At 52.9% G+C, this 25,877-nt stretch overlaps 8 protein-coding genes across 8 annotated transcripts; 4 read left to right on the top strand and 4 right to left on the bottom strand.

Annotated features, from left to right (window-relative positions):
* Nucleotides 1-206: 206 nt before the first annotated feature.
* ACET3X_000403 (uncharacterized protein) lies at nt 207-1,208 on the top strand. Its single transcript, XM_069447695.1, has 4 exons — nt 207-378; nt 468-608; nt 664-766; nt 822-1,208. The coding sequence occupies exons 1-4, from the start codon at nt 280-282 to the stop codon at nt 998-1,000; spliced, it is 522 nt and encodes a 173-aa protein (XP_069310645.1). The 5' UTR covers nt 207-279; the 3' UTR covers nt 1,001-1,208.
* A 2,991-nt stretch (nt 1,209-4,199) lies between these two features.
* Nucleotides 4,200-6,426, top strand: ACET3X_000402 (uncharacterized protein). The gene is made up of 2 exons (XM_069447694.1): nt 4,200-5,700; nt 5,761-6,426. Exons 1-2 carry the CDS (start codon nt 4,508-4,510, stop codon nt 5,999-6,001), a joined length of 1,434 nt encoding a protein of 477 aa, XP_069310644.1. The 5' UTR covers nt 4,200-4,507; the 3' UTR covers nt 6,002-6,426.
* A 1,652-nt stretch (nt 6,427-8,078) lies between these two features.
* On the top strand, nt 8,079-8,516 carry ACET3X_000401 (uncharacterized protein; the record flags this gene model as incomplete). The annotated part of the gene is made up of 3 exons (XM_069447693.1): nt 8,079-8,115; nt 8,169-8,228; nt 8,296-8,516. 3 exons carry the CDS (start codon nt 8,079-8,081, stop codon nt 8,514-8,516), a joined length of 318 nt encoding a protein of 105 aa, XP_069310643.1.
* A 4,950-nt stretch (nt 8,517-13,466) lies between these two features.
* On the top strand, nt 13,467-13,979 carry ACET3X_000400 (uncharacterized protein; the record flags this gene model as incomplete). Its single annotated transcript, XM_069447692.1, has 1 exon — nt 13,467-13,979. The coding sequence occupies one exon, from the start codon at nt 13,467-13,469 to the stop codon at nt 13,977-13,979; it is 513 nt and encodes a 170-aa protein (XP_069310642.1).
* Nucleotides 13,980-14,236: 257 nt separating this feature from the next.
* On the bottom strand, nt 14,237-15,899 carry ACET3X_000399 (uncharacterized protein; the record flags this gene model as incomplete). The annotated part of the gene is made up of 2 exons (XM_069447691.1): nt 14,237-14,875; nt 14,928-15,899. 2 exons carry the CDS (start codon nt 15,897-15,899, stop codon nt 14,237-14,239), a joined length of 1,611 nt encoding a protein of 536 aa, XP_069310641.1.
* Nucleotides 15,900-17,508: 1,609 nt separating this feature from the next.
* Nucleotides 17,509-19,166, bottom strand: ACET3X_000398 (uncharacterized protein; the record flags this gene model as incomplete). Its single annotated transcript, XM_069447688.1, has 3 exons — nt 17,509-17,601; nt 17,649-17,905; nt 17,960-19,166. The coding sequence occupies 3 exons, from the start codon at nt 19,164-19,166 to the stop codon at nt 17,509-17,511; spliced, it is 1,557 nt and encodes a 518-aa protein (XP_069310640.1).
* Nucleotides 19,167-19,707: 541 nt separating this feature from the next.
* Nucleotides 19,708-20,844, bottom strand: ACET3X_000397 (uncharacterized protein; the record flags this gene model as incomplete). The annotated part of the gene is made up of 4 exons (XM_069447687.1): nt 19,708-19,767; nt 19,814-19,820; nt 19,920-20,581; nt 20,641-20,844. 4 exons carry the CDS (start codon nt 20,842-20,844, stop codon nt 19,708-19,710), a joined length of 933 nt encoding a protein of 310 aa, XP_069310639.1.
* Nucleotides 20,845-22,414: 1,570 nt separating this feature from the next.
* Nucleotides 22,415-25,188, bottom strand: ACET3X_000396 (uncharacterized protein; the record flags this gene model as incomplete). The annotated part of the gene is made up of 4 exons (XM_069447686.1): nt 22,415-23,906; nt 23,981-24,187; nt 24,587-24,794; nt 25,041-25,188. The coding sequence occupies 4 exons, from the start codon at nt 25,186-25,188 to the stop codon at nt 22,415-22,417; spliced, it is 2,055 nt and encodes a 684-aa protein (XP_069310638.1).
* Between the last annotated feature and the right edge of the window lie 689 nt (nt 25,189-25,877).

Genomic DNA, 25,877 nt, shown 5'->3' with positions numbered 1-25,877 from the left:
TTTCCCCTCCGACTACCCCTCCAAAAGTGGCCCGGGCGCGGACGTTTGCCAGCTCCAGCCTCGACAACTCGACAGCAAGAGGCCCAATCAGGCCGACTGCCCCACACTTGTGCTGCATCTGTGATTGCTCTACGGAAGTAGTTATGGTGGCTATAAAAGGTGGCTAGGCAATTGCCCCTCTATTGCGCTCCTACTTTTAAAGCTGCCCCTCATCCTTCCCATCAACAACACTCCATCACCAAAGCTTCTTCTCTACACCTCAAATCCATATCCATCACAATGTCCAGCCCCAACCCCAAGGTCTTCTTCGACGTCACCATTGGTGGTGCGCCCGCCGGCCGCATTGTCATGGAGCTTTTCGCCGACAAGGTCCCCAAGGTGAGTGCCCCGCTGTCAGAGTCTTCATCGCTGCTCTTTTCGGCTCGAGACTTTGGGAAGAGGAAGCAGCCGCTGACTTTGATAAACAGACTGCCGAGAACTTCCGCGTTCTCTGCACCGGCGAGAAGGGCATTGGCCGCTCCGGCAAGCCCCTCCACTACAAGGGCTCCAGCTTCCACCGTGTCATCCCCCAGTTCATGCTCCAGGGTGGTGACTTCACCCGCGGCAACGTACGTCGAAACCATTATACTGCTATGACGAGTACAAGAAGCTGACACAATTCAGGGCACTGGTGGCGAGAGCATCTACGGCGAGAAGTTCGAGGACGAGAACTTCGAACTGAGGCACACTGGCCCTGGTATCCTCTCCATGGCTAACGCCGGACCTGGTGCGTCTGCACTCCTCCCCACTCCTCCGATAATTGCGTACTAACCCGGGCCCAGGCACCAACGGCTCCCAGTTCTTCATCTGCACCGTCAAGACCTCCTGGTTGGACGGCAAGCACGTCGTTTTCGGCCAGGTCGTCGAGGGTCTTGACGTCGTCCAGGCCATCGAGAGGGTCGGCTCCTCCAGCGGCGCCACCTCAAAGACCGTCACCATCGCCAACTCCGGACAGTTGTAGGCGGCTGCACCACAAGAGTCTCTCCTTTGTGACCTTCAACGCAACGAGTGTTATTGGAGATGCTATCTGAAGAGCTCTCGGCGTGAATGAATTACGACATACAACGTGGCTCAATAAGACGAGGTCAATGGGCATTTTTGGTCAGTCATAGTACTACAGTTAGGAAATGGCAATGATCAGTGCGCAACATATATACACACAAATATATATATATATGCTTCAAACTATGGCTTGTTCTGTACCTCATGAATGTCCAAGTCTATCCGGTTGCAAGATACTAACTTGATAATAAAGTGCGTTGTAGTGAAACTACAACCAGAATTGTGCTCATGAGATTGATGGCGCTCCAAGAACGGTGGTGACAATGCTACAGATCCTAGGTCCCAAACTCCAGGATTCAGTGAATCCAAGAGCTACAGTCAGTTCTCTTTTATATGCCAATCTCAAAATCACACTAGCATTGACTCAACCTACCTAGAAGAGGAAGCGCACGAATCACAATACCAAAGCTCAATATTCCGACATGATGGCTGCTTTCCGCAACTAGCTTAGTATTTGTACCTTGCAGATACACACTTTCACATGCTAGTGGGCTGGTTCCGCCCGCTCGTCTAGCAAGAACACATGCTGCGAAGAGGTAACTGGCGCACGCGTAACTCACATTCAGCGCTCGGGTATAGAAACTTGTAATTGAACTTTTCTGGTTTGGGTGGTGTAGGGATAGTAGTATCAAGTTAACTCCTGAGGTCGGCAATGTTCACCTTCATTTACAGGATGTAGGAATATCTTCCGTGAATGGATGCTAGTGTGTGAGCAAAGGTACGCACCTATATGAAATGTTCTTATCAACTCTATACTACGTTACTAGATAGAGTACGGCATAATCAAAGGTAGATACTGTCGCATGAGTACATCTTGTACATGAGAGTGTCACTACTAGCCCGCAATCGAGTCGGGAGCAAAAGACATGATATCGTAAAGAGTAGCAGGAAGTGTCATCTCCTCTCCTCTCCGACTTTGGTGGGGGTTTAACATTATCCACCGACGCGCTCTTGCCACAATAACTTGACTACACCACGATGCAAAAAATATCAACGAAGGAGAAAAGACATGAATCTCTGCATTGTGTGGTACACTATTAGCTCATTCAGGCTTTGCCAAGCCTTCCCGTTATGACGGGGGTTGGGCACGCGGGAGTAGCAGTTCATCGGCGATATACCAAGTCTCGACCTATAAAGGCAGAATCTTGTTGACGCATGTCATCCTAGAGTCAGCCAGGGGCTGAGTGTTTGACAGGCGCACCGCGGAGGAGTTGAATTGGTAGTGCTTGAGTCAGATAAGACTGTTTCCCGACATCGATAGTGTCGCCTCGTTTACGGAGGCGTGGTTGGGGGCTCGACAAACCTCAAGGCAACATCGTGAAGGTCCTCCTGGGGCTTAGCTGAAGCTATTCTTTGGCAGCCTCGCACAACGTCCTCCTGTTCATACATGGCATGGATGCCTAGAGTACTCGCTTACCCTGCGCGTACTGGGAGAGCTCGCTTCGATGGGCTGTGGGATGGCATCGCCTCACTGACATACCGATGCTATGCGAGGCAGAGTGTGGGGAAGGGCATGAGTCCTTCGAATCGAGTAACACCACCGCCCGCTCAGTAGTGGAAGCCGGGGGTATGCCCAAGCTAATCGTCGCGAACTGTTTGGTCAGTATGCAGCAATCACTGCCCTCGGTGATGGCATCATTTACTAAGATCCGCAGTCAGCACCTCTTCGGGGCAAATAGACCACGTCTAGAAGCCTTGGATGCAAGTGATGGACATCCTTCGCCAGTATCCCAACTTGAATGGTCAACTAAGTGGAGAGATGAAGTGGGGAACAGGCTTCCAGAATCATTGCACACGGAATGAGCGTATCGGAGGACGATAGCGGCATGACCGCCGGATTTTCGATATGCCCAGCTCGTACATGTCGACTGCTATCGGATGGTTTCCCAACCTCCGTCATCCGGCAGCCACGATTTATTTGGGCTCTGCGCTGTTGTTGTTGTTACTGTTGTCGTGGCTGGTGTGCGAAGCCAACACGTAACTCGCTCTGATTGGCTCTCCAATATCGGTAGTGAAGCAAATTTCTTTTCTCGGTGCAAAAGGCACTGTAGAGTGACGCAAGAAGATATAGTTTTACTGTCAGGATGTCGAGGCCAAATTGTTTGATCGGTACGCGGTCATGTAGCGATGACACGTTGCCGTGCTCTTTTCCCCAGATGTTAGCGTGCATGAACAATTAGCTCCATCCTGCTTGCTTTTCTTTCAGCCAACAGTCGTCTTTTCGCAGGTTGTTGATCTTCCAGATGATCATGCTCATCAGCCGTGGACAATTCTGGTCCCTGGAAATACAGTGGAGAGGGCTAGCGGCCGGGTTGCGTATAGGCTGGTCCCTGCCAGCGCAGCATGACGATAAGTTGTGGATCGAGGGGTGAATCGGCCATTGCAGCTCAGCACCCGACGATAAATGCCCCTCTGTCGCAATGCGCATCGAGGTGCAGTTCCGATATGCGCAGCGCACGATCTACCTAGGTACTAGCTGGCGCACATGACGTCGGGGTGGTCGGGAAGGCAGCAGAGTCTTCCCACCGTCTGGTGACAACGACCGGGACAGCCCTTCCAACCGTCCGTCTAGAAGTCCGTCGGCTTGCGATTCACGTGGGATGATCAGCCACCAGGGAGCGTCCCGTAGGCGCCCGGTGCCGAGCAGTAACCAAATGTCAGCATCGGGTGAGAGGGTCGAGCATGGGATGCCTGGCCGATGCAGCCGTGTCGCTGCAAAGGCTAATTTTTGCCTCTTGATTGTGCCCGCTGAGTGAGCACTTTACGGAGGCGCTGCGATTCTCACAGCGCACAGGAGAGCAGGTCGGGCTGTTTTGGTGACGCCGTGAAGGCTGCCGTGAGCATTGGGCGAGGCCCTGGGGTGGTGCATTGAGAGGGTCAGCGAGTGGCAGTGATTCGCGCAGCTCTGGGTAAATCGCCCGATGCAGACAAGTCATGTGGTCAGTCGTACCGGTGATTTGCTGCAATGGGCCAAGGGCGTTGTGTGGGATGCAGCACTATGCAGGCATCTTGGTGGGCCGTGATCGAGGACTCTGCGAGAGATCAACCGGCGTCTCGAACCCCGCGAGACGCTCTCGTGCAGCTCCCAGGCAGCCCATTTACACGCTCCCACGCCATGCGCTGCGCCTCGACTCGCACTGCACTGCAGCTCAAACTCTGCCCGTGTTATTAATCCCCGTCTGTCCTTGGTCCGCCGCGTGCTGGGTCACCCTTTCGTGAGCTGTCTCGGATCACTGCGCCGCCTGCTTCACTTGTGCGCTTGACCTTCACGCTTTTACCACGCTCTTACTTATACGCTTGTTTGCGTTGCATGGCATTGCCATCCATCCCCATCTAATATCACTATCCCCACGATCCCCACTACTGCCATAGAGCATCACGTTACATCATCATCATCATCATCATCATGGCGCCCACCACACATTGGAGGCAGTATCAGTCGAGTAATAGCACCGCTTCTGGTCGCAGCGACCACAGCACCGCCTCTGGCCACAGCGACCACAGCGCCCATAGCGCCCGTTCCTACGACACAGCGCCCACAGAATACAGCGATCGCAGGCCTTCTCTGCGGCACAGCGAAACATGCCATCCCCGCGTACAAGGACGCGGCCGGGAACCAGACTACTTTGTGCCGCAACACCACGTCGACCAGTATCCACAGCCGCTACCCCGCGCATCCGTCGACACATATGCCTCGACATCAGAAGAAGACCTGGGCGATGAGGCCGACGATATGCCCGACTACGATGTGCCTACGTACCGACACGAGCCTGTGGCTTGCGATGCCATCCCTACCACACCCCGCGACTTTGGCGAGCTCTTCCCTACATCCAAGCGCTTATCAATACGCCACGACGACTCCACCATCGACGGCAACATGAATCTGCGCGTGGATACACAAATTGAGGAACGCGGCCACCGGAAACAGAACTACACCCTCTTCCACCTCCGCATGCAAGATCTCCGCACCCGTCAATTCTCCCTCCGCCGGTACTGCAGAGAGTCCGGACGCGAAGTCTGCCACTCGACGCGCAAGTACCAGAAGCCCGCTGCAGAGATGCCACCGGTCCTGCAACGCGCCAGCACAGCCCTCGCTAGTCTGGTCAAATCCGAATCTCGCCCCTCAACATCAGCTGGTCTGAGGCGGGCCGACTCCGGCTATGACTCCGTACAGGGCAGTGTTCATGACAACGACGACGAAGATGTTATGCCGACCGAGGGGCGCCCCAAAGCTGTGGGCTATTCCAAAGGTCGCGCCCTAATACCCACCAATACCATCAAGCTCGAGTTCTCGAATTACGCGCATCTCGATGTTAAGCGCCGCGGCGCCAAGTCATACAAAAAGTACGCCTTTGAGTACTGGGGCAACAACTATTCCTGGAAACGCATCGTCAAGAAGGAAGGCCGCGAACAACACGAGTCTGTCTCCTACTATCTTGTCCGCGATGACAACGACAAGGAACCCCTAGCGCACATCTGCCCCGTACGTTTGACGAGTGAAGAGGCACATGAGGAGGCCGCCCGCGGGGGCTGGATCCCACCGTGTTATATGCGCATCACGGACGAGAAGATCCTGTACTCGGACACTGACATCTCTGAGTAAGTACACACCGACCGAGCCAACAGTACAAGGCGGCAGTGAGCTAATTATACGAGCAGTGTCGTTATGGCGACAGGTCTCATGGCCCTCGTGGACGACTGCATCAAGCGACGGTTCCATTCGAAACAGAGCACAATGATGCATATCCCACTCCTTCGAAACCCCTCCTTTAAGATGGCCAACCTAGAATACATCGGTCCTAAGCGCCTCATCGATGAGATGTTCAACCGGAAACACCAAGACGGCAATCTGTCGAAGAGACAACCCTCGTCAGCACGCCGTGTACCCACATCAGTCTAGTGTTTTCTATATTTGGCTCATGTTTGGCCAGCGGAAGTCCGCCCTGTTAGCGCATGCTTTATCTGCAACGGGAAGTTGCAGTATGTTTCCCCATCTTGTACGACCAACCTGTCAGAACTACTCTGTTGGGACGGTTGCCTGTAGGCAGTTGCTGTTTTTGCACCGTTGGTGCTCAGTTTCTCTTTTACACCTTGGTGTCCAGCATGTGCATGATCTTCTGGTCTGCAGCATGCATAGCGTTGTTTGTTTGTTGCATTTGTTGAGCTGTTTATCGTTACACAGGATACCAATCGGCGTGGACGTCCTGCACATGCACGTATTACTGCCCCTTTTGGTTTACGAATCGCCACGTTATCATTCTTGGATCGGTACATACTTGGATCGAAGTTACGATACCACATTTTTTGGAACGAATAATGACCTGAGCTCACATTGCTCTTTACCTTTTGGTTCCCAATCTGCCATACGTGAGGGTTTATATTCTCGTTACTGTCATGGGTATACTGCAGCACGCTTCTGCTCCCAGATGAAGCTGTGCGAGTCTGAACGACGTTCATTCGACCGCAGGGTTTCCTCGGATTCAGGTTTGCTTACGCGTCAAGTTCAGGAGAAGCCGAGCTTGTCCATTGAACGTACACTTCCGGGAGCATGGTACTGACAGGTTACAGTGTTTCATGCGCCGTCGCGGCACCTGGCTCGAGGATCCGCCGTTGGCAACATGCTCAACCTCAAGTCTGCATCTTTTCTGCGCCGTCCTAGCGCTTTTGACCACGACATCTGCTCAAAGTTATTCATACGATTTGTGGCACTTTCGCGCGCACCACGTGCAATAGAGAATGAGATAAGTTTCATTACCATACAATCAAGTGATTGCCCGCAACAGTAGGTCGCGCTGGATATATCCCGCTCATCCATAACTCGTCACATTCCGCGAATATGGGATTGATCAAGAATCTCAGTCAATATTTACCGACGTCTTATTAATGGCAGGAATTCCTCACCGGCGTTGAGGACCAATACTCGAAGCAGCCAATCACGACTAGCCGTCTCGTAAGGCTGCAGCACGCGGGAACTTGAGCCATATGTTTGTGAAACCATATTTATGTAGTTTGACTTTCGCTTCACGATAAACTATCCGTTGATCATCCTTGGGTCGTGGCATTACCATCATACAAGGGCGTGCAAACGGCCGGCAGGTACCCGCCTTCGTTACCCCTATGATAGGTCTTCTTGCCTTTTCGCCACTTCAAGCATTTAGCGAGCGGAGACACCTCAATCGTCCGCCTCATGCCGTCAACAGCACTATTGATACAAGTCATCCGCTTCATAATTGACAAATGTCCCTTGTATTGTTTGGCATATCTGAAATTTGACTTGCCAAATAACATACTTTGGTATGATATCATTGCCGCCAAAACAAAGAAGAGGCAGGGACCCTGTGAACACTACTGCACAGTGACCTGGCATCGCTTCACACTAGCCGTAATGTCTTGCAGCCATGTGGAGTCAAACGAGCTTTTGGGCTGGAGTTCCAAAACACCCTCATGAAGAAACCACAGCTTTCAATTGCATGCTCTCCATGCAGCTCTTCCCATTGCGGGTGTTGGCAAGCGCCCTATCCGTACTCACTACCAGCAGCTGCCGGAATACTGCCGCCGACTCTTCGTATGCAATGGTCGGCTGCGCATTGCTTCAGCCATGTTTGGGGTCACTGCGTGCCCCATCGGCCCGCTCTTGAAGGCGTTCTTCCAACCCAATGGCTCGGGTGTGGAAAACTCATCATTGGCCACGGAAACTCACCTCGCAGACGGCTTCTAGCAGGATATGCGCATGTCACTTGCAAGAAGAGCATGACCGACGAGACGGATCGTTGCATGTGTTCGTTACTCACTGCTACAACTATCTGCTTCTCCCGCTGCTGAGTGAGGCTCTGCGTAGCTCGCACAGTTTATAAGTAGCTATCCTTCTCAAAGCATCGAGCATCCACCCCCTTCTGAACCCTCCATCTTCATCCCTTACGGTCCACGTATTGTCTTCTATCACACTCTTTCAACAATTACACACAAACATTATCATCATGACCAGCCAAGAACCGTGGTCGCAACGTCTCCGAGGTTTGTCTATCCATCCCAGTCATCGATTCACCGCACGCTGACATGCTTCTCAGACCATTGCCTTGTACGAGGCCTTCCGGAGCCAACTTACACCGACCTCTCAGATCGTCGCGGTAAGTCAAGCCTAGCTCTGCAGTACTTCATATCACTCAACAAGTGTCTCACTAACCTCAAACTTAGGAGGTCGAACAGCCTGGTCGACCATGGTCACTATCAACGGGAATAACTTTCAGGCGAGGTTCTGGTACGATGGTGCCTATCTCCCCAATGCAAAAGAAGATTGCGCTGAGATCGCGCTGCGATCTCTTACTGGGTATACGAATACAACTCAATCACCACCGCCGGCAAGCCACTATCGAGGCGTTGGGAGTCGTCAGGACTCGGCTGTCAATGCCAATTAGTTTCATGAGTCGTCTTGCTTCCAACTCCTCCCCGTTCGAGTTTTGCACTTTCTTAGCAGAGTTAGCAGCTTCGAACCACTCTCCTTTTTTCCGGTGAAATTTTTGGCTATGGATATTATGGTATGTTGGAGTCGGTGAGGCAATCTAAAAGGCGGCGGCTGTGTCATTCCTATCGTATTTCATTCGAGTGTAGCAGAATGAGTGTGCACAAGACTGGCAATTCCTTCTCTCGAACATGCTTTACATGGTCGTGCTCTATCGTTGCTTCCCTGACTGCCCATTCGTGGTACACTAAGCTCTAGCGCGCTCGCTGAAGTGACGTCTCTCAACCGTGTCGGCATCTCGAATTACACAAACTTCTTTCCTTGTCTCCTTCCCCATCGAGCCCTATCGGACAAATAAATCAGCGGCATCTACGTCAACACAGTGTCATTACGTCTTACATGACCGGGCCGGGCCTCGTCAAGACTTTCGGCTTGATTGGTAGCCATGGCATCGCTGCCACTCCGGAGGATTCCCAGACACATGACTGCCGATCAGATAACATCGCCTTATAAACAAACAGGTATCTAAAAACTATGTATAAGCGCCCGGCATATGTCCCCGCAGGCGGGTTCGTTCATTCCAGGCTAGCTGCCAGTACAGCCCCACTCGACTCGAGTCGAATGTACGGATCAGAATTTCCGTGCAGCTCACTGCCTGCTGCCTAGGGTGCCTTGGTGTGGATGAGCGAAGAATTTGGCAACCTGATTAAAGATAACAGACGTGGCAGTGCTTCCACCCATTAGATCGAAGAACCATCCCAAACAGACTTCTCATCTACGTGTCTCTCTCCTTGAGGGCTCAGCTTTCATGGATATATGAAACCAAAAGCACGTCGTGACTCATTACTTTCTGACCACAGCCATGATCCGTTGCATGATGCGCAATGAAGCCATGCAGGCCAAGTATGATACTCGTATCAGGAAGATTTGGCGACCCAACGGCCAGTTCATCCTTTTGGTCACGTCGCATACGCATTCCATGTACGCGAAATGCTCGTGGCACCTTGGACGTAGAATTGTAGGAGCCAGGGACCGGAAGAATCTGCCACGCCATGGAACTGTATTCGCCGGAACTGGATGCAATATCGCGTGAACATGCGCCTATACATTGGCGAATTGATCAAAGCACGGCGGAAGGATTGTAGGAGCGAACAGACTTTCCGGCCGGACGATCACGAGCATCAAGACAAAACAGGTAAGTTTACCAGAGCGCCTGTCCTACGTCAAAATTGCGAGTGGAGTGCAGTAGCAACGGTATAGACACTACTCAGCTATTGAACGCGGTGTACCACTGCGCTGACTGAGGGCTTCGCAAAACACGGCAAAGGGATTAGAAGCTCGCATCGCCATCTGGGAAGGCTGGTCAATACTGTGACAAATCATGGGCTTTGTGCTGTCGTTACTCCAGCGCTAAGCCACTCACTTATGGATCTCGTGCGCGCATGACAGTCAGCGCCTGCAAACCGTACCCACTCCGTTGCATCCAGGACTTTGCAGTAAGTTCACCTCCGCCTGGTCGCAGTTCGCCAAGGAAGTATCCCTGGTTTTGTGTTGGGACCGTTCCAAACGCGGTAGCATGTTGTCTGAGCGCAGCTTAGTTTCGGTAGGTTCATCGGCGCACGTAGGATTGCCGCAGGATTCATGCTAACACGCAGACAGGCATTTCTCCCATACTAAGTGCTAGGCAGTTTTCATGCCATATGGGGAAGCTCCTTTCATGTTGAGGACTCGAGCTTTGAGCGGAGGCCCCCTTGGATGAGTCGTGGTTGCGTTTAGCGACTTACTTAGTACGTTCACTCCCTGTTAGATCACTGATGCAAATCGCCGCGGAAGTGCCGTCTCGCCCCGATGCAGCTGGTCTGCAGAGTCCGCAAGCCTCTGATTTTCCTCTCCCTTCATTCAGGAAGAATTTGTGAACTGTTTCGATCAACAAGCTGTACCGTTGGTGTTTATCATCTGAATCATGGCCTTAGCGCTTAGCCATATCAACGTTGTCAGCACCCCGATCATCCGATATCTCAATTCGAGCGAGACCGATAGCCTCGCACCGACGACCTACCGATCGGACCATGCGATACCTCCCTTCCAAAGTACATCACACGACGAAGAGTACTCCTTCCCGCTATCGACCTGTCCCGATCACTCTAGCAGTGCGCAAACCCTGTATCCACGACGTCGATGGTGACGATTTCGGTCGGACAACACACTCGCACACTAGAACCTCCCTGAGGTGGCGGCAGTCATGAGACTGAGGTCAAGCCCTTGCTCAATACTGCCTCGCCTGTACGGCCGCCCGGGCAGTTCGCCGTTTCCACTGGCAGCATGTGAACCCATAGCCCGGAGGTCTTCCACAAGTACAACTCGCAACTTTGGTCCACGTTGAAGTTTGTTTCATCTTCAAGATGCAAGCAGAAGCGTTACATACCGAAACAACTTCGGGTAGCTTGGCTCTGATCGATCCGTGCATGACACTTTCGCGAAGACGAGTTCGCGAGGATGGCTGGCTACTTTGGCGATTGGTTCGTTGGGCACAAAGTTGGGGGCTGATCTAGCGCAGTCACGACGGACAAGACGCTTACGTCTCATGAACGCTGTAAGTGAGAAGTCGTAGACGACTCCGCTCGGTGGTCTCCAAAGAGTTAGATTTTTCACCTCTCCTAGCTTGACAGCGCACAGGAGTGGTTCGTCGATACATTCCCATCAAGTCCAGCTTCGGATTTGACGCGTAGCGCTAATGTATGTACTAGTAGAACGCTCTGCGCTGATGTGGCACGGCTACGAAGTGCATCCCTCGTTTAGACTGTCCAAGTACTCTGCCGATGGCCGTTCCAAACACTTTTTCATCGACAGATACCAACAAGACCTCGGAGATCGATCGGCGGGACTCTCGCACGGAGCTCTAGGAATACCAGATGCCGAACCAGAGCATAGCCACACAAAACCCCTTGCTTGCTTGCATTAGACGCGATTACGGCAAGCAATATCGTACCGAGGCACAAACACTGCGAGCAGTCGCCAGTAGCATACCAACGAACGCGTTCAGAAGATCCAAACATCTCAGACATCACCTTCGACGTGTCAGAAAAGGGGTTCTCGTCACGGCTGGGGCAGATCGCGATGATGCGCTTCCTTCTAAAGCTTCCAGCCACCAAGTGTCGCATAACCACGAGTTTCGGAACAAGCGGAAGAGATCCAATCCCATGGAAAGGGAACCATGCCCTAGTGCTGTACAATGCCTCCAAGTTGCAGATGAGCCTTGGGTCTGATCTGGGATACTTTGTGCATAACAACGGTGCCCAGCCTTGGTAGCTGGCCGCCAGGTCCAATGAAAAAAGGGCAAGCTGCATATGCTTGTGCCACAGTGCAGAGCAGCGTCGCGTTTCCTACGCGAGACGTGCGAGAGCCAGCCTAAGGCATGCTGTCCTGAAGCTCAGTATCGGTCCGACCCGACGCGCCTCGGGGCGTGCCTTCCGCGTGCTAAGACACTGGCTCCCGCTGGGGAGCGCATGCCTTAACCTACTGACCCATACAATCAGCTCGATACCTATTCCGCACATGCTCTCCATTGTAGACTGACCGCAGTACGAAGGGTTCTCGATATGCGCTATTGCCTTTAGATCACTTTTGGTGACATGACTCATACTCATAACGCACCGACACCACGGCGCATGGATACAGAGCCCCCGACAGTTCCGCTTCAAGTCTTATCTTGCATTCTTATGGTAAGTTACAGGACTTTACTGCTCAGATGCTCACAGCGCCTACTAAACACTCCGAACTTCATCTGGCGCAGCTGCACTGCTTGAAATATCCCTATGTGTTGAAGCAGGCCTAACAGGAAGACGCACTAACAGCTTAGGAATCGTTCGTCTCGAAATCGATAACGCGCTTCACATCCAATCGTTCCTCCATCACGCGACTTCGGCACTCACTGGTACCCATAGCTACGAGTTTCCTTCAAAATGATCACCTACACGTCATGATCGGATCGAAACCGCATACAGTTAGCTTATACATCTCCGGAACCCCTATATACTGCCGAGGCGCATCGCGCTCTGTTTTTACAGTCGTAGTCGCTCGCCCTTCCTTTGGAGCCCTCAATTGGAGCTGTGGCTATACAACTTCATTCTGTCATACCTAGTACACATAAGCCATAGCCCATCGTGTGGCGAACAATACGCCCTGGCCCTTGTGGATCGTACGGACACAACGAACAGCAGGCTAGCTGCCTCCTTGGTGTACTCCGAGTGGGAGATCTTGTGAAGACAATGTACTAGCTACGTAGGGTGCTGCTTTTCTTAAGCCATCACATCGTAAGTCACGGTTACAGTCGCGTTCGCAGGACTGCACCGGAACTGGCAGCGCTCCTGTATATTGTTATGACGGTAAGTATAGGTACTTGATCTCTTGTCATACTGAGCCTATGAGGCACGAAAGTTCTTAGCAGAAATATTCCGTACATTGTCGCTCGAACCCATGATATTTCTGCTATCGTGTCACGTCTTCTTCCCAATCTGGTCGCGAACGCTCGTCTCCCGAATCGGCTAAAACGTCACTGCAACCTCCTGGTGATTGGACGAACCTGGCGGAGGAACGGGAGGAACCGCGTCGGCATTAAAGAACCCCCAGTCAGTTCCCCTTGTAGAGAACTTTACAATCATTCATCGGACTTCCGTCCCATGTAAGGACTCGGAATGACATCACAGCCGTGCAATGAACGTCTCATCCGCTCTTCGCGGGTAGTCGAACCCTATTCCTGTAACACCTCAGGTGGGGATCCGTTCTACTTCCAGTGACGCCGACATATCGCCGCATTCAGCATAGTAAGCTGTATTAGACAGCTCACTCAAGCCATACTTTCCGAGTTTTCTTTCTTTTACCCAGAGCCCCAACAACCACAGCCACAATGAACAGCAGCACAGCGGGCGACTCCGCCAATCCCTTGTACCAGTCCCTCCGCGGAACAGCTCTCAGTTTCATCGAAGCTCAAGTTCTGGACAACAGTCTTCCCGAACGTATGAACTTTGCCCTTTTGCACAGTCACTGTACCCCTGACTTCCAACACTCGTGGGGCCATAATTACGCCGTATCTGTCACTCCGCCTCTCCAGGGCACTCACTCGTTCGATGGATTCGTCAAACATCTACAACTCATGTTGCCCAAGTTGGAGTCGTGGAAAGCAGATGTCACAGATGTCATCGTCGACCCGGTGACAATGAAGGTCATGCTACGGATCAGCTTTCGGATGCTGGCCAAGGGGGCGAAGGAAGCGGACACGGTAGAAAACGATTTGCTGTGGGAACTGGAAATGGAAGAGGTTGGTGAAGGGAAAGTGAAAATCAAGAGGAGCGTTGAGTTTGTGGATGGGGCTGCGGCGGGGAAATTGAGGGAGGTTATGATGGGAGTAGCGCAGGGTTAGTGGCGGTCACTTGGGCCATTTGACATTGAAAAGTATAGTTTTCTAGTTTTCTAGTAATTCCGATGTATAGACGTTGAGGTCTCGGTCTTCTATCCTGAGATACTTAGTGATCAGATGAATGCTATCCGTATCAAGTAGTATTATACCCATAACTCCATCGCTGCCATTCCCATGCCACCGACCCATATCGTGTAGAGAGATTCGTTGTATCATCCGTTGTTCGTTTTGTTGCTTGTCTTTCTTCGTTTCCATATCATCTAGTGTGTTCCGTTGGTGCTTCCCTGCCTAACCATCCAGGTCAGCAAGTCCACCTTGGTAACAATAGCGACAGCCCTCGGCTCGCCATCTACGCGCTCGGTGACAACAGCCGCGCTGTTCCACTCGAAGAACTTGTTCAGGTCGCTCAAGGTGGTCTCCTTGGTAATCTCAACAAACTCCCTTCGTCCCTTCTTGCCACCCTTTTGCGTGTTCTTCGCGTTGTCGCCATCCAGCGACAGACGACCAAGGTCCTTTACGACTTCGTTCAGCTTGCGAAAATCGAACATGACTTCTTCGACAGGCGACTTTGGTGTAGCGCGACCTGCCGCAATATAGGAGAGGAGGTTACCGAGGGTTACAAGACCCACGAGACGCGCCTTTCCGGATGAAGAGTATGTGCTGACGGGAAGCTGATCGAAACCCTTCTCACGCATAGTTTCTATGGCTTCGCTGCATGGCGAGTTCGAAGGGATGGTGGTGACGGGCTTGAGTCGGAGGGAAGCAATTGTCGCGCCGTGGAAAGCGTCGGCCTGCTTGGTGGTGGAGAGACGGCGCAGCGGCGCACCGTTTGTGTCGGGTGTGATAGGAGGCGTAGGAGGGAGAAGGTCGTTCGCTGCAAGCCAGTCGTCGTCGACAAACTACAGTGCGTTAGTATGTTGAAATAGTGAGACGAGGTAGCAAATAACGAACCTTGCTGAGGTAACTCCTGATGCTGTCCGGAAGTATGACGACAATGACATCGTCTTCAGTCAGGTTCAGGTCCTTTGCGGCCTCGACCATGGCAGCCATTGCACTGCCAGACGAACCACCAACAAGGATGCCCTCCTCAGAGATCAGCCTGCGCGCGTACAGGAACGATGTCCGGTCGTCTGTCTTGTACCACTTGTCCACGATCTTCTGGTCCAGGACCTCGGGAATGAAGTCGTATCCAATTCCCTCAACCTTGTAGCCCTCGTTCACACGCTCCTCATTGAGGCTTGCGGGGAGTGCAAGGATACTGCCGTGCGGGTCGGCGGCAACAATCTTGACATCCTGCTTGTGTTTCCGGAGACCGCGTGCGAGACCTGTAATGGTACCTCCGGTTCCTGCACCGGCAACAAGACATGTAATCTTGCCCTCTGTTTGTGTCCACACTTCCTCCGCAGTGCCAAACTCGTGCGCCATCGGGTTGTCTGGGTTCGAGTACTGATCGAGGATGTGTGCGTTGGGGATCTCCTTGACTAGTCTCCTAGCAACACCGATGTGGCTTTCAGGACTATCCCACGCCGCGCTTGTCGGGGTACGAATGATCTCAGCCCCGAGCGCCTTGAGAACCGCCACCTTCTCTGGGCTCATCTTCTCGGGAAGCGTAATAATGGTCCGGTATCCCTTGATCGCGCCCACTAGAGCCAGTCCAATACCCGTGTTACCGGACGTAGGCTCGATGAGAGTGTCACCAGGCTTTATGCGACCGGACTTTTCTGCGGCCTCGATCATGCGAAGGGCAATGCGGTCCTTGACACTACCGCCGGCGTTGAAGGCTTCGACCTTGGCGTATACGGTTGCTTTGATCCCCAGGGATTGCGGGATCTTGTTCAGTCGTACAAGAGGCGTGTTGCCAATTTGCTGCGTCATGCTATCCATGACTACTGGTGGAATGGCGGGGCGCGTCTTGGTGGACATGGCTGCGGTCGTCGTGTTCTCGGCGTGCTGGGAGTACGTATAATGAGAGTAAGCGGGCTTTTAAGCAAAGAGAGAGGAATCGCACGTCAAAAGCGAAAGGGATGCCGTGACACGAACGCAAAAGTTGTCGCAAAGAACAAACTCGACGCCCTGACCCGCTACTACCCGCCACTACCAGAATAACCGCGGTTGAGCCACCGCTAACATAGCCTTACCACGCTAGCCAGCTTTGCCACACTGACGCCGCCTTCACGCCACAGCGACGACTTTTGGTTCACGCGGTAGACACGCGTTACGCAACCGGTAGTGACCGTCAACTACCGGCTGGTCACCATACTTGCTGAGAGTTGTGTTCGGAAGACATCCTTGGCGTCAACATATACGCCGTGGGCGTGCAGAAGCGAGATGCCCGCGTCTGGCACGACGAACAACTGCACAACAAACCGAAGGTCAAAGATGCTAGTATCAGCTCAACGATTGGGAGGTTGAGTCAGAAACATGAAGCGATACTCTGTACCTTCAAAGGTCGCAGCAGACGTGCAACTACGCAAGGCGATCATCTGATTGTCGACCTCGGGAGTGTTCCATGTCCGAGGCTACAGCACCCCACATGCGTGACCAACTCGGCTGCGTACGACTATCATTCCAACCCAACTCCGCGGATACCTAGACGAGTAAGCCATAAACGCGAGTCTCAAGGCTGTGTGGGACTCCACATCGGTATTCCGCCTCGGTGGGATCAGCACGGGAAAGGATGCGGAAGAAGCGGAAGGCTGCCACTTGTGGATACAAGGCGTAATCGTCGATCCTTGAATCACTCATCTTTCCTGTTGAATGGGTACCAATGTCTGACAGAAGTCAGCTTAAGGTTTAAGCCCGTTTGCGACGTAGAAAGAGAGTGGGAGAGGGTGGTAAGCTTACTATTGTCTCAGCCGTGACTATCGTTCAAAGATTCCGGTGGAGTGGGTCCGGCGAACAGGATTACATGGCGAGATGCGCGTCCTGCATAGTGTGCATCAGTAAGCTCGCTGTTGAGACATTACCGAATAACTGGGTTGGGGTCATGGTATCATCGGTGTACGTCCCGAACGGATATGCAAGTACGAATGCATCGAACGTTCGGGCCGATAACCATGGTATCTTGCCCGTGTTTGCATTGCAGGAAAAGGTGTTCACATGGCTCATCAAACAGTCTCCAATTGGTATGGCATACAAATTTCAAAGAGACCGATCTTTTGTAAAAGAGTGGATTGAGTTGGACTATCTAGAAAAGCAAAGCGGAACGCAAGACCAAATGCAGGAACTGATGACATACTTGTGCGAAAAACCACAGAGGAAAGACTTCTTCAACTAAAGGAAAAAGACCAGAGACGAGCATGAAAGCAAAGCAAGCAAAGATGACTGCAAAAGGAAATAAGGGAAATCCAACCAAGAGTCGCTATCAGGATGCAGTAGTCAGCACTGACAGCATACCCCAGGACGGCGGAAAGACCGAAAGCGCTAGGAAACAGAGAAGGAAAAGGGGGCTGCGGAAAAGTTGGGAGAGGCAGAAACGATGTCCACCTGCATCTGAACCGCGAGCATCTGCGCTACGTTGAAAGAAAGCCGATCAAAGCAACAAGTCCAACGGGTCGCACCTATCGATCCCGTCTTCATCGTCAATCTTTTCAAGCAGCTTAGATGGTTCGATTTCGTTTGGATCCTGCCAATTTGTAAGCAATATATACCAAAAACACGGGATCTACTTACTCGACCGTAACTTCGCTCCTTGGCCAAATGTGTCCAGATCATGTCGCCCGTGTGCTCAAGGAATTGCGGGCCACCCGGTTCTAGGAGACGCAGCTCATGAATCTTTTCCTGGAGGGGCTGGGCTAGAACGCTAGCAGTCCTTGGGAAGACCTGAGTAGCCTGAGGAAATTTGACTTTGGTTAGTGGGAAGTAGGAGCCGTGCCCGTCGCCTATGAGAGGGAGGTGCTGGTGCTCGAGCTCTTTGCCGCCGTTGTAGTCTATGTCTGTGTCAGTTCTTGTACTTCATTTTGATGCTGTTGGACAGGACTTACTGGTTTTGAAATATTCGTAAACATCGGGGGCCTCACCCTCAGCTTTATCTTCAAGCTTGCTCTTGATCTTCTGTTTGATATCTTCGTTGAAAACGACCTCACGAATCAGGAACGGATCCGACCACGCTGTCTTACTCGCTCGCGTTGTCTTCAATTTGGTAGGCTTATAGTTGCGCTGCACTTGGAGGCCAACCAGAAGATCACTGATAACGGGTTGCAAGCGTTTAACATCTTTGTCGTTGATCGCCTCACCAAAGATATCCAAGAGCACTTCGTACACATTGGCGTATGTGTTTGGCGCAGTACAAGTCAAGTCGAACACCACGTGTAGCATCTTTTTGTCGAGGTCGGCCGACAAGTAGACCGATGAGTGGGTGCGTATGCGAAGCGAGTAAGGCGACTCTCCGCTCTGCTGAACATTACCTGCACGAGCTGGATATCCCTTGACCAGGGGAATGATTGAATCGTTTCCTTCTACTGCTGATTTCTTTTCTACGGGTTTCCTCGACTGCGGCAGAGGCATCTCTCCCTCGGATGTGCTGTCGCTCGGGATGTTACAGAAGAATTCGTTTGCCCTACGAAGTTGATCAGAACTTGAAAAAGGAGCAGCGTGGCGCTGCTGAATCAGAAGATTGAGACTCTTGCAGTAGAGCTGGCGATCCTTTTTGCTGGTGCTTGTCAATATTGAGATATCCGTAATCCAACATTCCATCGGTCGCTCGGGAAGACCAAGCTTCTTGTTCGCAGGAAGTTTAGTTTCGAGAGGGTATCGTCCTAGATGAATGGGCCGCACTGAGCTGGACGGGATGATGACATGGCCCTCATTCTTTTTACCAACCGAATTCTTGTTGATGGCAGTAATATCCTTGTAATCCAGAAGAACGTCCTCGAAAAGCTCCTTCCAGGCGGGTTCTTGGTGCTTGTGGTTGTATACCCTATCACAACCATCACGGTCCCGTACCCTGCCATCAACATTGGGAGCATTCCGGGCCCAGAACTCTACTCGAACGTTCACGAGGTCGGGGAGATCTTTGAGATGATAGGTAAGGCGGCCAAGTACGGTGTTGGAGGATGACCTCCACGCTTCAACCTCGGAAGCGGCCTTTTCCGCGGCCTGTTCTGCTGCCTGTGCTGCTACCTTTTCCGCTGCTGCCTTTTTCGCTGCTTTCTTCTCTGCTTTCATCTTCCTGTTTGACTCCTCTGCCATTGTTCGTGCTGCTATCGTGGATCCGAATGGGACAAGTAGCGATAGAAGTATGTGACGCAGATGCGGTGTTGAGAAGCATTAGGCGATCTCATGCACGTACTTATACAACTCTCTGCGACAGATATCCACGCTTTGTCACTGGTCATCTGTCCACGGGCCAGGACATTGCGCAAGCTCATGCGCTGCTTGCTCCATCTCAAAAGGTCACCGTGGCGCGGAAAAATGATCAACTGTTATTTGTTGCTGAAGCACGCGTCATGGTTGCAGCAATTCGTTTCAGTTGCGTTGTACCTCGACACAAGTCTAGGCTTCGATATGTCGATGGACAGAAGGAGTCTCAAGTAGGAGAACCACCGTGATCGCTTCGAATTTAGAGTACTAGTTTCTGTCATAGTGAAAAATGTGTTGGCCAGCATGGATGCGTCTCGGCGGAAGGTGGGAAATACGAAGTAATGAGAGAGCCTGGATGCAAATAACCCTTATCACTGTAAGATGTCCAGGACATGTTGGGAAGTCGTAACCTGTGACTCGTTTGCACGTACTAGATGATGCCTGCTTTACGTGAGATGAAAGGGTGGCTAGGGGTAACATGTTCCACAATCTACATTCGTCAGTCGCGACCTCAACCAAGAATAAGAGAAACTTACTAGTATTCTACATTATCAACGAACAGGGTATCGACACACTGAGCCCATATCATCCCATAGCACTTCCAAGCACGTATATCCTCTTCAAAGCTGTTCGGCAATCCACTGCCACCACTTGTCCACATCGCCAACCTCCTTGCCCGCGACAACGTTACCACCAATCACGTCCACGCTCGTGCCACTCTCCCTCATCTGCTCAAACGTGAAGGCGCCCTCACCACCCTCACCAAGCCACTCCTTCTCTTCATCCACTTCATCCTCACCTCCACTCAACGCCGCACCCGCATCCCGGAGCGCCTTAGCCCGGTTAGCCCTAATCTCCGTGATAGTCTTCTCAAGCGAGCCCTTGACCAGGTTCGGGGGCAGCGCAGTGAAGAGATCCATCTTGTTTGCCGCAACGAGGACAGGAATCTCCTTTGGTCCTTTGCTAGTAGTAGCGTTGGTGTAGCGTTTCTGCAGCGAGAGAAGGATGTCATGGAGGTACTCTCCTGCCTCGTTCAGCCCGGCTTCATCGCCTAGCTGGGCGGCGTCGACAACGAAGATTATGGCGCGGATGCTCTTGGGGTCGGCTAGCTGGGCGGTGGCATAGTGTCTGAGCTTGCCGTGGCCGGGCGTGTCGAGGAGGAGGAAGTTGCGTGCGCGCTCAAAGGCTGGGTCGCCTGGTGAGCGGTAGTGTGAAGATGCGGGGACGTGTGGGCTCGGGAGGATAGCGGAGACGGAGAGGGGGGTGGTGGAGGTGTGCGTCTGCGTGGTAGCGTTGCGCTCGGCCTAGTGGTGGTTGTTAGAAGGTACAAGACACTGTGTATTGGGGAACGGGGGCCTGTTACCAATGTCGTAAAGGCCGTCTTTCCACTGCCGCTTGGCCCAACGAGCAGCAGGGTGGGCAGTTGCGCGGCTGCAGCTGCCTTTTTGTACAGGATGGTGTGTATTATTATCGGCAGGCCCAGCGCGACGATCAGGGTGATGAGTATGGTGAGCGGGTTGGGGGAGAAGGCGGCCGTGAGCCAGCTGTCCTGGTCATACCACGCCATTGGAGCTGAGATGGGCTGGACACAGCGCCGAGTGCGCGATGCTATGGATCTGGCAGATGAGGTGCCTGTGAGAGCGGCGTCGGGGTGCGGGCGCTTCAGGGCGACGCGTGGGTGATGGCGATGACGTGCCACCTTTCAGGATCAAAGTTTTGGGGCCACATCCCCCGAGTCAGTCAGGGAGTGACGCCTGAACCGCGGGGAAGGCGGGAACATGTCCGACGGCAGGAGCTTAAGAGAACCTCATGTTTGCCCTTCCTCCCACTTCTCCTCGTCTTTGACCCGTTCCTCCAAAGTCTCGCGAGGCTACCATAATCGGCCTACATGACGCTTGCGCAATGCACAAGTACGGCGAGGCTTACGTCCAGCAGCCGCCTTCTGACTCGCGCAACATCACAAAGAGGGTGGTGCACATGATGCTAAACGACAAGGGCCGCCTGCATTGGACAACTATCACACGCTTTTGCGACACTAAATAATCATACAATAGACAAGGGGCCGCCACCATTAGCTTTCCCGTGCGTCGTACCTCTCCCATCCCGTTCGGAACCGTGCCACAGAGTCGCTTGTCGCGACCCTAACCTAACAAATCCACACTCCCTAATTGGCATTGCAGTCCCGCTGTGTGCACCCTCGATCCTGCTGAAACACACCCGTAAAGGCTATCCGTAGCCATGACCCGCTACTCATACAACCATGCTCTACTGTCGCTGCAAACTCGCAATGGCAGATGCTAGGCGGGCGTAGGCCAGAACGCACCAAGCAGAGACAGTATGGAAGAGAAGAGCATGGCCATCAACCTTTTCATCCTGCATGCGCCATGCAACATGCCTTCGCATTCATAACTCGTAGCATGCACCCATAACCCAACAACATCTGTACGTCTCGTAATGCGTAAGAAGGCCATCGTCGACCAAAACTTGAAAAGAAAAAAACCGGTATGGAAATGACATGCAAGAAACCAGACTCTATGCAGATCTTGCAAAGCAGGATACTGATAGGCCGCGCCAGGGTGTAGGATTAAATATGCCGTGGGATGACAAATGGAAAAATGGAACATAGTAAAGCGGGCCAGCAATTTGCGACACACCAAACGCCTTGCGAATGAGTGCATGGTCGGCTGCGGGTCCATGGGGACGGATGTTGTGCGTATCTCCCCCAGGTGCAGACCAGCACCACAGTTCCGTTGCGCGAGACATACTCAAGACCTGCGATATAGCCTTTGTTATGCGCCATGTGATGCATCGCTTCGTGACACCATCCTTGCCTTGTCATGCGGTAGCGGCCCGTGTGTCGTTCGTTCGGGAAGTGGTCTAAGTGTGGGGGCCGGTTGGTGTTCGTGTTGGCAACGAGTCAAGGACAGTAACAATAGCAAAGACGCCGCGGAACCGAGAAGTTTATCATCAAGCACCCATAAGCAGTCGTCTTTAGCAAAGGGTGTTCGCCTGTAGTATGCGGAATCAAAGTCTCGCTGAATTCGATTCTTGCATGCAGCAGGCTCAAATTCCTGTTGAGCCGGCCAACAATTTTCCCGGGAGCTATGACGGCGGCATCATGCATGCATGCATGTGCATCAATAGGTATGCGCCTGTACGTCCGGATAGTATCCGCGACTACTCTCCATTCCTTGGAACCTACCACAGCCTCCAAGATGCCAGCCAGCAGTGGGATACTCATCCTTGATCCTGCGATCAGGTAGGGGTAATGTGCTTTCGAGCTTGGTTGGTATCGGCTCGTAGAGGGAGGTAGGATAGTAAGAGTAATCCTGGGGAGCATCGATCATCTTCGTGTCGTCGTCTTCGGCCAAGTGGGTTTCGCCAGTGATGCCCTCAACAGGGCCTCCACTCAGAGAGCTCGCTGAACTAACCGAATGGCTGCCGACTGGGCTTGGATCGAGCGAGTACACATTGCCACGATACATGCTACCGCCCGTCCCAGTTGCGCTACCACCTGACATGCCCGTGGGCCATGGCGGAAATGATGGTCGACCGGTTGAGCCTAGTCCGTGATGACCACCTCCACCGAGGCCAGAACCAGGTGCACCTCTCGAAGTACCGGCATTATGAGGGCCCTCGTTTTGGTAGTGACTAGGCGACCTTCCGCGCACAACGACTGGGGACGACATCCGAGCTGCAATCTTTACCCATTTGGGCTCAGGGTCTCGAGGGCCCTGCACGTTTGCCCACAACTCCACGATGAGATGGTAGTACTGCTGTTGGGCCCGACGTTTTCCATTGTTTGCCGTCGCTGACTTGAACTGTATCCGCTCGAACGAATGCTGGTAGTTGCTGCTGGCGTGGCTCGTGGGAGAATATTGCGGTGAAGAGTCGCTCTCGTTTTGCAAAGGCAGGTGAGGGCCTGCAACGGTCGAGGTCTGATGAAAGTTTCCCAGCCCGTATCCACCGTGTTCATGGCTTTTCCCCGGAGGCGTTGGTGCTAGTAGCTCCTTCTTCATAGGCAGCTGCGGGCCCTTGTCGCGCTTCGGTGTGTGCTGGATCAACTCAATAGTCTTTCCCGTGGCACCATCCACAGCAGCAGCAAGAGATACGGCCATGGATTGTATCTGCAGAGCTGGCTTATTGGGCTGTTCAAGATACAAGCGCGCATTAGCAATCCAGGGCGAGAGCTCGTACGAAACGTTGACTGCGAAATAGTTCCTTCGATAACAGGTCCATACGCGATCACCGGAATAGAAGAATCCTTTTTCGATCTTGGCGTCGATCCGCACTGTCACGGCGCTACCTTCACAGGTAACATTGGCCAGGTTCTCTTGCGTGTTGAAGGGAGGCGTTTCGGGCGAGCCTGAAGTTGTGGCATACGCAGTGGCATAGGCACCGTTGTAAGTCAGAGGCATAGTGGTTGTGTGTACACTTCTGGGAGTGTCGGGCTGGGTGTTGTATCGAGGTAAATCAGAGCGAGGAGACAGAACACTGGAATATCTATGCACACCAGGTGTTCCAGTTGTATAATTGTCCCTAGCCGACGTACCCATGGATGGTGACACAGAATGGCCTAGCCCTGGTGATCTTTCCGGAGGTAACATTGCCGTCGATGAGGCATCATTTCTATTGTGTAGCTGTCAGCTGTCATGCATTGCCTCAGGTTCTACACGCACGAGTGCGCCACAGAAGATACCTACAGTCGTCGAGCCGAAGACATGCTGCTGTACCCACACGTAGTGCTAAAGTAAGTACTCGGCACGGAATATTGAGTTGGATAGTTGGTGGCTAGATTTGACGAGTATGAAGGATAGGAAGTGTAAGCCAGTGCCGACGAGGCGTTGGAGCTAGGCGATGTAGAAATGGAGCCTGATCCTGAGTCCGATAGAGCCGCACTCGACTGGTAGCTATGCACGCACGTCAGTCAAACTTTCAAAACAAAGCTATTCGGCCAAAGTGATGCCAACGACAACGATGTGTAACCAAGAGTAGAGTGGCACAGTATAAGTCGTCAACCAGTTCCAGGGGCGGTACGGCATTGCCGCTAGGCTTGTCGTGTGATCAATGTAACAGACCGAGCTGTTGGGAAGACCAAGTGCGCCATGCATCCGGAACGTGTGCGACGACAAGTATGATGAAGGACATTGACTACGTGTTTGTTTCGGGGTAGGGAAAGCCTGAGTTTGGGCTGCACCAGGCGAGAGAGGCGTCGAGGGATGCACGCTGGGGGCCACAAGGCTAGGCAGCACCACGGAGCCTGCCATGCCAGCCCGGGAAGACAGGGACCAATGAGAGTGTCTACTTACGCACTGTCGGGACGATGTGAACCGTAACGGCCTGTAATCGAGGCCTGGTGGATACCGGTCGCAGTATGTGCTAGGACCCCGTCGCGTCTTAGCTGATCGGGTACGCCTGCAAAGGAGTTATGATGTGCATGCGCGCCGATATGATCCAAGCAGTCTTGCTCCGAAGAGAAAGGGTGTTCCGATGCCAGTGGCAGCGGTGATTGCAGCACTGCTTATCCTGCACGTCAGCCAATCAACTCGAGCTAGCCGGTGTGCTGTTGAACAAGACGTGTGACAATAACGAACAACGTGCACGGATGCGATAGAGAGCAACAAAAGATGCGCATGGGACGTGGTTGCACAAGCGGCACCACAATCGGGTGGCAGAACCAGCGTGCAAAACGCGCTACAGGGACAGGGACGAATGGGGGCTCAGTGCGTGCTGCGGAAACCAAAAGGGACAAGGCGAACGCACCCGCTGTGTTGTGGTGTAATATAGGAGTGGACGCGGGGAGAATGTTGGTCTGGGAAGAGTGCGGAGAAGGGCGCCAGTTTATGGCTGAAGGTGCAGCGCTTGGAGCGAGCGACTTGGGGTTTGACGGTTCATGTACTTTGCAGGACATGGATTGCAAGTACTTCGGGATCTGACTTACCTTGATTCATTGCGGCAACAACAACAACCAGTAATGTACCGTTGTTTTGCTGAGATCTGTCGCGCCGCCTTGTGAGGATGCGACAGCCCTTACGAGAGACTGAATCTCACGCCCGACTCTGCCGCTCTACGCAGCAGTTCCGACAGTCTGGGTCGACTTCGATGGCGCCGGCAGTGGCGAAAGGATTCGCTGCTGACAGATTTCCGCTGCGGACGAACTGCTTCGCGCCGTCGCTCGAGACGCTGATTCGACCGGCCGAGTCAGGGCTTTGCGTAGCGACTGTGATGCTGGGCTTCGGGGTGCCGAGCCAAGCGTCAAAGGGGTGCTGAAAGGAGATGGTGGTGAAGGCCGTCGACTCGTCTAATCCCGCTGTTGATTCGCTTGAGAAGCAATCTGTGGGGTTTAGCCGGTACAAGGGCGGGATCCTCGATTAGCTGCCGCTGCGCCTCGCTGGGGGCTGGACTCCGGTAATGCTGATGTTCGGCCTGGGAAAGTGCGGCTAGTGCAAGCAGGCACAGCAATGCGTATGTTCAGCAATCCTTAACTCGTGTTAGGCGCCTAGTTGGCTCGATTGAGTTGGTAGTTCAGCGCTCAGATCTATCACAGAGCTTGGTCAGTCAATGGGCTCGTCATAATGGTGATGATGGTGGAAAGTTGGC

Source organism: Alternaria dauci, chromosome 1 (assembly GCF_042100115.1).
Source record: "Alternaria dauci strain A2016 chromosome 1, whole genome shotgun sequence".
Lineage (NCBI taxonomy): Eukaryota > Fungi > Ascomycota > Dothideomycetes > Pleosporales > Pleosporaceae > Alternaria > Alternaria dauci.
This window is presented reverse-complemented; position numbering and strand designations above follow the sequence as displayed.

What these genes read in the sequence shown, in the direction of transcription:
- ACET3X_000403 (XM_069447695.1), top strand. Translation starts at nt 280, where the DNA reads ATGTCCAGCCCCAACCCCAAGGTCTTCTTCGACGTCACCATTGGTGGT. An exon ending in TCGCCGACAAGGTCCCCAAG is followed by an intron (nt 379 to 467) that starts GTGAGTGCCCCG and finishes TTTGATAAACAG; the next exon opens with ACTGCCGAGAACTTCCGCGT. An exon ending in CATGGCTAACGCCGGACCTG is followed by an intron (nt 767 to 821) that starts GTGCGTCTGCAC and finishes ACCCGGGCCCAG; the next exon opens with GCACCAACGGCTCCCAGTTC.
- ACET3X_000402 (XM_069447694.1), top strand. Translation starts at nt 4,508, where the DNA reads ATGGCGCCCACCACACATTGGAGGCAGTATCAGTCGAGTAATAGCACC. An exon ending in TCGGACACTGACATCTCTGA is followed by an intron (nt 5,701 to 5,760) that starts GTAAGTACACAC and finishes TTATACGAGCAG; the next exon opens with TGTCGTTATGGCGACAGGTC.